At 37.5% G+C, this 15,380-nt stretch overlaps 1 protein-coding gene across 1 annotated transcript in view; it reads right to left on the bottom strand.

The window, feature by feature from the left end:
• LOC132018642 (kinesin-like protein KIF6) overlaps positions 1-15,380 on the bottom strand; it is a 206,363-nt gene that overhangs the window by 70,996 nt on the left and 119,987 nt on the right. Inside the window, exon 5 of the mRNA XM_059401560.1 lies at positions 12,817-12,946. Within this exon, the coding sequence (XP_059257543.1) occupies positions 12,817-12,946 (130 nt within the window). The remainder of the gene's footprint in view (positions 1-12,816; positions 12,947-15,380) is intronic.

The following is a 15,380-nucleotide window of genomic DNA, read 5'->3' as shown; positions in this document are numbered from 1 at the left end:
CATTCCTCCAAGATGTATCAATTAGGTGACTTAATTTTAAAAAAACTAAATGTCAGAATTAGGGATGGCTCTTCCTCTGTTAGATGTCAGAATTCAGAAGATTGCCTCCCTATGGGTCATTTCTTCAGGATTTGACAATGAAAGTCAAGCACATTTATATAAAAAGCCAAGTATGCTAAAATCGGCACATATGCAAACTGAGAAGGAATTTTACCCATATCTTGAATCAGAATTCTGTTCAATTATATTCTCTTTTTATCATCCTTGAATGAGGTATCATCATATTATCTCCAGAGTTAAGGTCTGCTCTCTGAACAATGGAAATTATGAACCAAATATTCCCCGACCTCCACCCCCCCTTTTTTTTACTTGACTGCAAGAAGAATCATAGCTAAATCTATTCTTTGATGCCAATAAGTAACTCATCCTGTTATCTAGCACATTTTGCACCTTTTAAATTGAATTTAATTTTTTCTCTTTTCCTTTTAAAATTCAGTGTGGCTTAACAATTTCCAAGTGTGACCATACACATAACTGGAACAACAGTATTACGGGGCCCAAAGGCTAATGATCTCAAGAATTTGACAGCAATTAGTGGATTTGTCTTTAGAGAAAACCTATTTTATACACATTACATAGCTTGAGATTGTAGGAAAGCTGAAAATACCCTTTCCTATCCTGTGTACAGACGACGAGATGAGTACTGATAACATGCCAAGCAGAATTCATATATACATTCGCATTATAAATACGAATTCTTTATAAATAAAGAAGTTTACCCCATCTGATCGATTGTGATAACTCTCAATGCAATGTTTAAGGTCAGACATCAAGGTGAGTAACAGACATGAATTTGAGGATAGTGTCACTCAGCTAACAGAAGAACTCTAGAAGCACAGAAGGTTACTATTAGATACATTATTTCTTTCCTTTTTTTTTTTTTTAAAGACTTTATCTATTTGACAGAGAGATATAGATCACAAGTAGGCAGAGAGGCAGGCAGAGGGAGAGGGGGAAGCAGGCTCCCTGCTGAGCAAGGAGCCCGATGTGGGGCTCAATCCCAGGACCCTGGGATCATGACCTGAGCTGAAGGCAGAGGCTTAACCCACTGAACCACCAGATGTCCCTAGATACATTATTTCACTCTGTTTTATAGTCCAATATTTGTTCCACATTTTGAAGATTGTACAGTTCTCTCTATGATCATGAAGATCTCTTGCTGTTACAACTGGCAAGACTCCAAATGGCATACCCAAAACATGATCAAATTACTTGCTGAAGGTTTTTGGGTGATTGATAAGCCCCCTGTATCCTCCCTCCGAGCTTGGACCAATATAAGAAATAGATACAAAAGTTAGCCTGCCAAAAAAAAATTTAAAAAATCTATCAGCAAGAAATGCTAAAAGAATAGCTTCTGTGCTTAAAACCACAGCCAAAATGGACTTCCTGCCAGTTCCCCCATGTGTATTCCTGATTTGTAAGATAAGCCAAAAGCAATCTATCTGAGCTATTATCTCAGTGTCTTATAGAAATAGTTTTATTCAGGGGCTAATCCTAGGCTTCTTTGCCCTCTGATCCATTCCTCCCTTCCTCTTTTTTTTTTTTTTTTTGTTAGTTTGTGTTCCTGTACCACAGATTTTGAGCCCTAAAAGTGGCATCTTCCCAAGGCCCCCTTTTTTGCAGGCATCTAACTGGAGAAGTCAGGGAGCGGGAGAAATCCTCTGGCTTTTCTCTTGCTCATGCCCTCCCATCGCCTGCCAGTGCTTTGGCTGGGTGAGATCTGCCTCTGAAGAGTGGCAGCTCCCAGGGCTTTCTGAGCTCTCTTCCTAGGTGGCACCTTCTCTCATTTTTTGCATCCTTATTTCTCCATCACATTTCTTCCTCTTCTTTTCTCTCTCCTGTCCTCAGCTTCCTCATTCTCTTCTTTCTCCTTTTTTGTTTCTAATGGCACTTTCATCTTTACAATGGCTTTCTTCTTTGTCTTTTCTTCTCTGAGTTCTCCAGGTTTGCTTTTCATCTTCTTCTCTTGTAATCCCTTCTATATTTTAGAGCTATTTTATTTTTTTAAACACAGATTAACTGGAGGTAACATATTTAAGAGTATGAAGTACACTTTCTCTGCTCGCTGATGTAATTAGCCTTCAAACAGATGTTCCTTAGCCATCCTCCACCCTATTCCATATACATGGATAAGTCTTCAGCTGTTTTCTTTTTTTTTCAAAGATTTTATTTGCTTGTTTGTTTGTTGGGGGGGGCAGGTGGAGAGAGAGAGAGAGTGGTGCGAGCACAAGCAGGGGAAGCAGCAGACGGAGAGGGAGAAGCAGGCTCCCTGCTCAGCTGGGAGCCCTATGTGGGGTTTGATCCCAGGACTCAGATCAAGACATGAGCCAAAGGCAGATGCTTAACTGAGTCACCCAGGTGCTCCTCGTCGCCTGCTTTCTTTCTGATAATTTTACCTCTGAATACATCCTTTTTTTTTCCCCTAAAGAATAGTCTAGGGGATGGGTGAGGGAACATTCAAATTAAGTTTGTGCTCTGAATACTTCTACTTTATATCTGTTATATTCTGAGCCTGAAGAGTATATAGTTTCCTTGATTTTTTACCCAAAGAGGCCTGGGATGGTACAACCCCTTAAGTCACAAATTCTCTGAACCCCATTCACCAAACACCATCTTTCTGGCCATGAGCCAAGACCTCTGACCATAAAAATGACCTGTCTTTCAGGCTTCTTCCTTGGATCCACCTTTCATAGTGTAGAATGAATGTGTCTAATACTGCCCCCTTCCCTGTACTTGCCTATGTTCTTAAATCTCATCACTGTAACCAAAGGATCATTGGATTTTTGTTTGAGAATTGTGACCCTTTCTTTAAGGGGAAACTGTATCCTGCCTGAGGTTGGAGGATAAATGTGTTGGCTCTCAGCACCCTCCCTCATCATCATTCAAATTTCATAATATTTGGCAGCTTTCCTCATGGTTTGAGGTTAGGGCTATTTTCTTTTTTCACTGAAGATGGCTTTTTTCCCCTCTGTTTTTATATTTTATTGCTGCTGTTGGGGAATTTCGATAACAGGGAGTAGGGCAAAAATTACTTTCTTCTCCTCGTTTAATCATAAATGAGAATTTGAAAGATCACGAGAAACTTCGGAGCTAAACTTTTAAGTCAAAATTTATGTTTCTCAAAAGAAAAATTATGTTTCTCTTACCATGTATATTGAATATGTGTCTTTTAACTTTATAATAATGGCTGTACCAGACCCCTTCATTTATTTTAATAAATAGTTTAGATTTCAAAACTCATAGTTCACGTAATACTACTTATCAGGTTAGATGAGAGCAGAATGCAAACTATGTTATAACACAGAATCACTATCTTTAAGAAATTATATATCTCATATATAAAATATGAGAAAAAGAAAGAAATGTCTGGCATATAGTACGTACTCAAAATTAAAGTTTCCTTCCTTCAGTGAATAAAAGAGGTTAGAATTATCAACACATCCACTTGCTCTGTGGAGACCTACTAATAAGAGATGTTATTTTTATAATAAGAGCAGGGCCAGGGGCAGCTGGGTGGCCTAGTGGTTAAGCGTCTGCCTTTGGCTCAGGTCATGATCCTAGGATCCTGGGATTGAGCCCTGCATTGGGCTCCCTGCTCGGTGGGAAGCCTGCTTCTCTCTCTCCCACACGCCCTGCTTGTGTTCCCTTTCTCGCCGTGTCTTTGTCAAATAGGTAAATAAAATCTTAAAAAAAAAAAAAAAGAGCAGGATCAATATGTAGTTTGCATGCTGTTTTTTGCTCTTCCCAGCCACACAAATCTTGGAATAAACTTGCTAATTACATACAATTAATATATCTTTCAAACAAAAAGCTGTGGGGATGTGTTAGTCAGTGTTCCTTCTAACAGTCAGTCTTGCAGAATAAGATCCCAGAATGCTAAGTGCAACCCAAATCCTCTTGTTTCCCACACACACCACACCAGATCAAGGCTTAGAAGGTTGTTAGCAAACACAATCACACACTAAAAGTGCTCTTTCTTTCCTTTGCTGTCCTCATGTTATTAGATTACATGTCCAAAGCCAGTGGTTCCTTCCAACTCCACTTATGCCCTATCTCCAGCTGACTTTGCACTTCCACAGGATCCAACAGTCACTCCACAAGTTGGATAATATGCAAAGTCTGAGAAATTATAAAACATATCAGTGCAACTCAGATAAATCTACCTTTTTTATTTCAAGCAAAGAATTAGGTAGAAGGACCACTAATATCTCCTGACAAAATGACTTCTAAATCCCATAAACACTGTTGATAGGCTGATTATTTGGAAAGTAATCTCTTCCAAAAGGTCTGGAGTATCACAAATTTTAAAATGTCAAAGTTGTTTGGGATGTACCCTGTATTCTCCAATAGGGATGGTGTACTATAAAACCACTTTTGATTCTAGGCCTGAGATTGTAGGTCTTCTCTCCTAAAATCACCAAATCTTCCTCTCTCCAGCAATGGAACTAAGTAATTAATTAATGACTGATCGATGGTTGCCAGGTGCTGAGAGAACAGAGTTGAACAGGCTGATATGCTTACCTTTAAATAGTTGTTAGCTGAAAATTTTAAGGTCTTTCCAAATGCTACTTAATTCTTACTATAACCCTAGAAAGTAGGTATCATTGTGCCCATTATATGGGTTAGAAACCGGGTTCACATCAGGTCACTGACTTGTCCAAAGACAGACACTTATCAAGGTGGAGCCAGGAGTGGAATAGGTAGGTGGTCACCTCCAAAACCCATGCACTACACCACTGCCTGGCAGGAATGCCCAGTGATGGTGAAGAAATGAAAGAGTGGATATCAACACTGACTGGAAGAATTTACCTGATGGTTCACTCAGGAAAGGAAGGGGAAGAAAGCAAACAACCTGACCAGTGGGACCCTGGACGTTCTTAATGTTGGCACAAAGTGTTCTTTTCTCATCCTATCTTTGATAAGATCTGCTCCATCCTGACGATTATCATCCCTTTCCACATCCCAGGTCAAAATGTGAACAATGGGGTAGATGCTACTGGGCATAAAATTTCAATTAAAAAAAAACAAAATGCTTTCTATTAAGTAGAATTATTCATCAATGAGCTACTGCATGTCTAAGCATGGCATCTAACATAGAAACCATAAAATAAAAAGACCCAATTAACTACAGTTAAAAAAAAGAAGAAGAAGAAGAAAGAAAAACCAAAAGAAAATTTTTAAAATTTAAAAATATTTGTTAAATATATGGCAAGGGCAAAAAGTTATTATCTTTAATGTTCATTCATTCAATTATTATTTACTGAGCACCTACTGTATATCAGGTTCTGTTTCTCGGTATCATGGATGTGAACAAGACCAAGTCCCAGCCCTCATGGAGTCAACAAATCAACCAGACCTATCCTAAGACTCCAAGAGAAAAACAATTAGAAGACATAAACAAAAACAGAAATACAAATGGTAAATAAATTAAAACAAGATTTTTTGTGTGTGTACCAAATTAGCAGAAGTTTCAAATTTTGTGGTGTTGGCAAGGGTATGGAATATGGACTTGGCCACTTACTTATCTGAGAGTGGGTTTCAACCAGCTCTTAATGATAAAACCCAAACTGTTCTCAAGTTTAGCCTGAACACATTTAAAATACTAAGATGGCAAATGACATACCCAATATCCAAAGTAGATAAAGAACTGATAAAACTCAACACTTGAAAAACAAATGACCCAATTAAAAAATGGGCAAAGGGGGACACCTGGGTGGCTCAGGTGGTTGAGCAGCTGCCTTTGGCTCAGGTCATGATCCCAGCGTCCTGGGATTGAGTCCCGCATCGGGCTCCTTGCTCGGCAGGGAGCCTGCTTCTCTCTCTGCCTCTGCCTGCCATTCTGTATGCCTGTGCTCACTCTCTCTCCCTCTCTCTCTCTCTGACAAATAAATAAAATCTTAAAAAAAAAAATGGGCAAAGGATGTGAACAGAAATTTCTCCAAAGAAGACATACAGATGGCCAACAGACACAAGTAAAGATGGTCAACACCCCTTATTATTGGGGAAATGCAAATCAAAACTGTAAGATATCAGAATGGCTAAAATCAAAAACACAAAACCAACAACAAACGCTGGTGAAGAGGTAGAGAAAAGGAACCCTCATGCACAGCTGGTGGGAATGCAAACAGGTATAGCCACTGTGGAAAACAGCATGGAGGTTCCTCAAAAAGTCAAAAATAGAATTACTATATAACACAGTAATTGCAATGTTGGGTATTTACCCCCCAAATACAAAAACACTAATTCAAAGGGATATATGCACTAGTATATTTCTAGCAGAATTATGTACAACAGTCAAATTAGGGAAGCAGCCCAAGTGTCCATTGATTAATGAAGAGGTAAAGAAGAGGTAGTATAGAAGTAAAATGGAATATTACTCAGCCATAAAAAAGAATGGGATCCTGCCATTTGCAACAACATGGATGGAGCCAAAGAGTATAATGCTGAGCTAAATAAGTCAGTCAGAGAAAGACAAATACCATATGATTTCACTCACATGTGGAATTTAAGAAACAAAACAAATGATCAAAGGGGAAAAAGAGAGAGAGACAAATGAAGAAAGAGACTCTTTAACTATAGAGAACAAACTTATGGTTACTAGAGGGGAGTGGGTGGGGGTTTGGGTGATGGGGGCTGAGGAGTGCACTTGTCCTGATAAGCACTGGATGATGTATGACAGTATCAAATTACTATATTGTACACCTGAAACAAATATAATACTGTAACCTCCATGCTGTTTTCCAGAGTGGCTGCACCAGCTTGCATTCCCACTAACAGTGTAGGAGGGTTCCCCTTTCTCCGCATCCTCGCCAGCATCTGTCATTTCCTGACTTGTTGATTTTAGCCATTCTGACTGGTGTGAGGTGATATCGCATTGTGGTTTTGATTTGTATTTCCCTGATGCCGAGTGATATGGAGCACTTTTTCATGTGTCTGTTGGCCATCTGGATGTCTTCTTTGCAGAAATGTCTATTCATGTCCTCTGCCCATTTCTTGATTGGATTATTTGTTCTTTGGGTGTTGAGTTTGCTAAGTTCTTTATAGATTCTGTACACTAGTCCTTTATCTGATATGTCGTTGGCAAATATCTTCTCCCATTCTGTCAGTTGTCTTTTGATTTTGTTAACTGTTTCCTTTGCTGTGCAAAAGCTTTTGATCTTGATGAAATCCCAATAGTTCATTTTTGCCCTTGCTTCCCTTGCCTTTGGCGTTGTTCCTAGGAAGATGTTGCTGCGGCTAAGGTCAGAGGTTCCTCAAAATGTTGAAAATAGAACTGCCCTATGACCCAGCAATTGCACTACTGGGTATTTACCCTAAAGATACAAACGTAGTGATCCAAAGGGGCACGTGCACCCGAATGTTTATAGCAGCAATGTCCACAATAGCCAAACTATGGAAAGAACCTAGATGTCCATCAACAGATGAATGGATCAAGAAGATGTGGTATATATACACAATGGAATACTATGCAGCCATCAAAAGAAATGAAATCTTGCCATTTGCGACAACATGGATGGAACTAGAGCGTATCATGCTTAGCGAAATAAGTCAGGTGGAGAAAGACAACTATCATATGATCTCCCTGATATGAGGAAGTTGTGATGCAACATGGGGGCTTAAGTGGGTACGAGAAGAATAAATGAAACAAGATGGGATTGGGAGGGAGACAAACCATAAGTGACTCTTAATCTCACAAAACAAACTGAGGGTTGCTGGGGGGAGGGGGTTTGGGAGAAGGGGGTGGGATTATGGACATTGGGGAGGGTATGTGCTTTGGTGAGTGCTGTGAAGTGTGTAAACCTGGTGATTCACAGACCTGTACCCCTGGGGATAAAAATATATGTTTATAAAAAATAAAAAAATTAAAAAATATATATATAATACTGTATGTTAACTATACTGGAATTAAAATGAAATGAAATGAAATGAAAATTTTTATACCTGCAGATTTTGCATTCATTAAGCATTTCTGTAAGAACTTACTGTATACCAGGCAGTGCTTGAGGTACTGGGAACCCAAAGATGAAGAAAATGTAGAAAGATCTGGGCCCTAAAAGAGCTTAGTCAAGTCAGGGGGACAAATGAAATTTTTTTAAAGTAACAGTTTCGTATATGTTCTAGCACAAAGAAAAAAAAGGCTAAAATGTATATTCCTGGGCTCCACCACGGAGATTCTGAATCCATCGATCAGAAATGAGATCCAAGAAAGGTCTCTTGACCACTACAAGGTATTGTGGTGCAAGTTACCTCAGGCCAAACTGGGGCACAAAATGGTCTAGACTATGGGTGGGGCTGAACCAATGGTCCCAGCAATAGGACTTTGCAGGGCTTAACAGTCAAATGCAGAATGTCTTGGTCAATTAGATTTGATTAATTGATGGAAACATTTCCGTGATAAGATAGAAAAGGATCAAGTCACACTTGCTACTGGTGGGCTTTGACACTGGGTTACACACAGTTCAGCTTTGACAATTCATCCTCTTTGGCACAGCAAGTCAACCATTTTTAAAAAAACCTACCCTAAGGACATAATCAGGTTTTAGTCAAAATATTAGTAGGATTACAGAAATTATTTAAGAGTTCTGAATAAATAAGAAGAGGATGAAGCTATTCTTAATTACTTTTCCTTAGAATGCTGGCTAGGGGTAGAGAACACTGAGGGAAAGAGTGCTCCACTCTGTGTCCCTCAGATTCAGGCTCTGTTTTGCAAATGTTTTCTGGTTACCATGACAACTTCTGGATGTCTCTGTATAAATGGGAAATTGGGAACCTCATTTAAAAAAAATGATTAGTGTGTTCTTTTTATCCTGGTAAGCTCATTCTGTGCTGACAAATTATATTCTGACAGCTACGTTGTAATCTAAAACATACTTTTTTAGAGGCTCCGAATAATAAAGTGTTTCCAGGGGTTCCTTTATATTTTTATGTATTTGCTTTCAATGAATTCGAGAGATAAACTGAAGCACTGAATAACTGCTATACTTTTTAAATAACTCAGAAATATGTCCTCCCTTGAAAAAGTTGATGTATGTCACTTTGATTATTGTACTTGTGAGGTATAATAAAAGGAAAGAGCAAAAGCTTCTAAATCAGTCAGACTTGAAGATGAACCATGACCCTGTCACTTGCTAGTTAGTTGTGTGACCTTGGGTAAGTAGTCTAACTCTTTGAGCCTTAGTTTCCAGCTATAAAATAAGAACCAAAAATAATATATACATACAAGTGTTCACAGCAATGCCAAGTCTATTGAGCAGGTTCTCAATATAACATGGTGGCTATTACTACTAAAGAAAAAATAAAAAGCAAGCAGAGAAACATCTAAAACCCATCAGACTTGGTTTAAAAGAAATTGGGCTTTACCTAGAAAAACAATGAATATATAAAAAAATAAGGCAAAACCAGCATCATTAGGATTGAACTTTGTCAGGTTTTAGCTATATATGATACTATTATTAGCTACACAGCACTAATAGGAAAACACTGTTGGAATTCTGTAAGGTGGTGGAACATGACAGATCCTCTGGCACAAAAAGTTTAAAGTTCTCAAAACTTTAGAAAACAATAGTCTGAAAATATGCCATCAGCTAAAGTTAGTGCATAACTTTGAAATATCAAAGCTTTTAAATAATAGAGGTCATGGTGAACCAGGGCCAGGAGCCCTCCCTCGGTAACCTATTCAAGATGAGAGAATGTAATTGTGAGGGGAAGGCCTTGGTTTCTGTAGGGATGAGTCACCTCTAGAGGAAGGTTAGCATCATGGCAGGGACAGGTTTCTCTATTTGTTTTCTAACAGCAGGTACGAATTAAGTTTTTCTCTCTTTCATAGTTGGTTGGTGGCCAGGACTCAGTTATATCCTGTATCTCTAGGTTTGCTCTTTATTAAACTGTGTATGGAGAATGAGGATTTTTAGTAGGGAATTCTAAATCTTTTGTCATTATACTCCCTAATTCTGAATCCACTTTTATTTCTTAAGCTTCAATTATCATGACAAATAAGAGCATGGTGGATAATCACATGGGCAATGAATGTTGAAGCAAAACACAAATGCAAAACACTAAAGCAAAACAAGGTATTTGGAAATTAAAAAATACATAAAACTTTCTTTAAATGAAAATAATAATTTCAAGGTTCTTAAATCCATGCTATATGTGGCACATAAGCTCAACCTATATAAGTTAGTCTATTGGAAAGTATTCATGCGGAACTGGCAAAATAAATAAACAAACAAACAACAGCAAAACCAAAAATCCAGAGTAACAGATGTCAGCAGCACGCTTTCACTATCTGATTTTGGTTTCCATTTATTTATCTTATATCTAAAGCAGTACAATCTGGAGAGTAGAAATGGACAGGAAGAAAAAGTCATTTGATAGAGATTTTCTCAGACATCTTATCCCCCCCGCCCCCACCTTACTAACCTTACCTAATGCTTGTTATTTAAGACAAGGTAAAACGGGGAACTCAGGGAGCATGGTTTACAAAGGAAAGTGCCAAGAATATAGAATGGGGAAAAGGCGGTCTCTTCAACAAATGGTGCTGGGAAAAGTGGATGGCTACATGCAAAAGAATGAAACTGGAGCAGCTTATTACACCATACACAAAAATAAACTCAAAATGGATTATAGACCTGAATGTGAGACCTGAAACCATAAAAGTCCTAAAAGAAAACATAGGCAGTAATCTCTTTGACACTGCCCTTAGCAACATATTTATGGATATGTCTCCTCAGGCAAGAGAAACAAAACCAAAAATAAACTATTGGGACTACACCACAATAAAAAGCTTTTGCACAGCAAAAGAAACCATCAACAAAACAAAAAGGCAACCTAGTGAATGGGAGAAGATATTTGCAAATGATAAATCTGATAAAAGGTTAATATCCAAAATATATAAAGAACTGATACAGCTCAACACTCAAAAAATAAATAATCTAATTTAAAAATGGGCAGGAAAAAAAAAAAAGAACATGCTCACTCAGTAATTAACATGCAAAAAACCCCAAAAATGGTTAGAAGACATGAACAGACATTTCTCCAAAGAAGACATACAGATGGCGAACAGACACATGATGATCATCATCACTTACCATCAGGGAAATACAAATCAAAACTACAATGAGATATCACCCCTCACCTATCAGAATGGCTGGTATTAAAAAGACAAGAAATAACAAGTATTGGAAAGGATGTGAAGAAAAGGGAGCCCTTGTCCACTGTTGGTGGGAATGCATACTGGTGCAGCCACTCCAAAAAGGTATGGAGGTTCCTTGAAAAACTAAAAATAGAACTTCCATATGATCCAGTAATTCTACTATTGAGTATGTACCCAAAGAACAACAACAACAAAAAAAACACTAATTCAAAAAGATATAGGCATCCCTATATTTATTGCAGCATTATTTATAATAGCCAGGATATGGAAGCAACTCAAATGTCCACCAGTAGATAAATGGATAAAGAAGATGTAGTCTGTAGAAGCAACGGAATATCACTCAGCCATTAAAAAGAATGAGATCTTGCCACTTGCAACAACATGGATAAACCTAGAGGGCATCATGCTAAATGAAGTTAAGTCAGACAGAAGGACAAATCCTATGTTCTCTTACTTTTATGTGGAATCTAAAAAACAAAATGAATAAATAAAACTCTTAAATACAAATAGACTCTTAATACAAAGAACTCTTAAATACAAAGAACAAACTGGTGGGTTGCCAGAGTGGAAGTAAATGAGGATGGGCAAAATAGGTGAAGGGGATTAAGAGGTATAAACTTTGAGTTATAAAATAAATAAGTCACAGAGATTAAAAGTACAGCATAGCAAATATAGTCAGTAATACTGTAGTAACATTGCATGGTGCCAGTGGTGACCAGACTCATGGTGGCAAGCATTAAATAACATACAGGCTTGTCAAATCACTTTGTTGTATGCCCAACACTAATGTAACATCACATGTTAACTATATTTCAATTAAAAAATAAACAGAGAAGGAAATGCCACTGGTAATAATAAGCTGTTCATTTGGGGAACTCTTTCCACACCACCCCCACACCCATTCCTTTACTTCACTGTCACTGGGTGAAAGATTTGTGACTATTCATCTTCAGTCAGTAACTGGTTGGGGTCAGGGCCTCTGTCCAAGCTTAGTCAGTCCTGGCTCCTGTGTAGGGCTTCCAGGTGAAATATAGGCACCCAGTTAGGTCCAAATATAAGATTAGCAATAAGTAAGATTTAGTATAAATATATCCCAAATATTGCATTGAGGCATACTTACTACATTCCATGGGAGTATTTGCAAATCTGCCAACAACAGGGGCAAATACATACAGCCCATCTCATGTTCCATGTATTGTTCTAAATGCCATATAAATATTAATTCCCTAAATACACGAAAATATATGGATATGTAAACATATGCTGATGTTTGGATGATCTGAGGTTAGGAATAATGAACTGTGTATTTTTAAATTTTAAAAGCTATGCAAAAATTCCTATGATTAAAACAATTAAGGAGTTTTCATTGGTTATCTGTAAACTAATTTGCATAAAATTGAAAATATCAAAGTTGTGAGTCTAGATTTCAGTCCCTGCTCATTAACTAAGCCAAATGACCTTGGGAAAGTTTCAATTCTCTGAATCTAAGATTTTTTATCTGTAACATGAGATTTGGATGAGATTCTTTTTAAGGTTGTGCTGTCGCTAAAATTCTATTAGATCGTATAATATGCGAAAGCAACTTGCAGAGAAAAGTTTATTACCTCTGCAATCATTCTGTTCGTGTCTCCTAAGAAGAGCAAATTTAGAGCTTCTTCCTCCGTGGCTGCCTGATGGAGAGACAGGTTTTTCAGGTGAATGTTCTGATCAGGGTCCTCCAATATTGTCACTTTCCTAGGGAAATGGGAAGCAACAAAACAAGGGACTTTGAGAATGAAAAGAACTTGAGGTCTTCTTATAGGTTTATTTTTAAAATGCTGTAGAATACTACATCTTGAACTTATAAACTCAAACAATACACAAGACACCATACAGTACTGGATTCACATCAAACACCGACATCCCCTTGATAGTACTATTAAATAGTTTGGGGGCTGAAAAGTATATCACAAGCTCCTTCTGTCTTTGCAATCATCACTAAACCATACATATTGTTGTTCAATTAAAAATGCAAATAAATAATCTTCTACCTATATATCAGAAAAGTTGGCCACATTGCTTTTTCTCTGTCATAATTCAGTTTCTTACCTAGAAAATGCACGGATTCTTCTTCTGATTTTTCCCTTTTGTTCAATTTCATATCACTTTCAATTTACATAACCTTTCAAACTGGTTAGCTCATCAATTTAAACATGCTGGAAATTGAAGTATCTGTCATCTTTCCCGCAGTTATTACCTTGTCTAGTTTTCTTATCAAGATGAGTTTTAAAATCCTCAAGAAGTTTTATAATAAAGTTTTAGTTTGTCATTAATATTTTCATGTCCATCAAATGTATTTCTTGATCCTTTTTTGTAAAAAAAAATTTTTTTTTTTTTATAACATAGCATTTCCCTCCATTACATCCTTATGGCCAAAGCTTTAGGTCTGGAATTATGTTCATCTATTACAACTGCCTTCATTTTCTTCCCAAGTGAATCTTAACCCTGTTTCCCAAGTGAATCTTAACCCTGTTTCCCAAGTTGGATTATCAATACTCTCCTTGGAGTCCTTTTAGGACTTTCTGCGACTGAATACAATGTGAACTCCCTATACTCTGCTTCAAAGACCCACCGACTCAAGCAATAAAATTACTAGAGAGAGTTCCCTTCTGACTCTTGAGTTTCACCTCCTTGATTTTCTTAAGAATTGTCAAGGAAAGAAAATCTTATAATTCACTAGTACTGCCAAAAAGTACCTTGGCTTATCTGCACTTGCTTAAGGCATTCAGAATTGATACAAATGAAGGCTGGCATCATCTAGCATTACTTCTCCTTTAAAAATATAAATAGCCAATGGACTTGTGTCACTTGTCTATAAAATCACATTTAGAATACCTTAAAAATAAAGATTTGCAAATATCATTATTTTTCTTCCTTCCATTTGGTAAAAAGGTCATCTGAGCTTTCATATGTAGTTTGTGGGTAACATACTAACTGATAGAAGAAAATGTAGTTCTAACAGCACATCTGTGACCAATATGTCACTAATAATATAGTCCTTTGCCAAGTTTTGGACTTCTTTTTGTCTCCTTCAACAATACCAACTAAGATGGAAAAAGATCTCTTCCCTTAATGAAAACAAGTGTATTTTATTTATTTTTCAACAAGATTCATAAGTGAACATATTAAAAATGCTTAAGAGTTGAAAAATGCTTGGAAAACATGAAGGCATTTTTAACTGAAATGGATGAATTGTCGTCTATTTTTAGGAACCCTCTCTGTTCCTTAAACTTTAGATCCACCCTGACTTTATAAAGTGCTCGAGAAGGTTTAGCTAAATTCAATCACTAGGGACACAGAAGTCAGAATTCTTCCTAAATCCACTGTTTCTGGATGCAAGAAATTAAGTAATACTGGAAGGAAGATGAAAACAGGAAACAAGGGAGGAAATGGTACATTCAGAATTAAAATAGAAGAGAGTTTATTTTCAACACAGAGATAAAAATCAATTCTCTAGCTCTGAGGCCAAGCCATCTGTGATACATGTTGAATGACCAAGCCAGAGACAGCACTATCTTGTGCAAGTTCAGAAAAGGGGTGGCTGGGGGAGGAAATCATTCAAAGAAGAGAATGCTCATGCTCTTTGGGCACCCAAAGTATGCCAGGCACCAGCATTGTTTCATTTAATCCAGTTTTCTTATCTTGGCTGCACATCAGAATGACCTGGGGAACTATAAAGCAATAATAAAAAGCTGATGCTGGGTCCCATCCTAAGAGATATTGATGTGATGGTTCTGGGGCTTGGTCTGGGGAAAAAAAAAAAAAAAACAAAAAAAAAACCAAACTCATGAAAACTCCAAGTGAGTCTACCATATAGTCAAGACTGAAAGCCACTGACTTCATCTTTAATAACCCTATAAGGTAAATACATGGGGGTAGAGATTTCTGGTTTCTTTATCTTTACTTTCCCCCCAGATCCACCCCATGCCCAAAGGGGAAAATTGCTCATCTTATGGGCTGCAGGAAGTTACCATTGAGCTATACCTACCAATAGGCAAGATCAGTGTGAATTTTAAAAAGCTAGTCTTTTGGGAGGAGTCAAGATGGCGGAGAAGTAGCAAGCTGAGACTGCTTCAGCTAGCCGGAGATCAGCTAGATAGCTTATCTAAAGATTGCAAACACCTGAAAA

The sequence above is a fragment of the Mustela nigripes genome, chromosome 5, assembly GCF_022355385.1.
Source record: "Mustela nigripes isolate SB6536 chromosome 5, MUSNIG.SB6536, whole genome shotgun sequence".
NCBI lineage: Eukaryota > Metazoa > Chordata > Mammalia > Carnivora > Mustelidae > Mustela > Mustela nigripes.
Note: the sequence above shows the minus strand (reverse complement) of the source record. Positions and strands in the feature narration are given on the sequence as shown.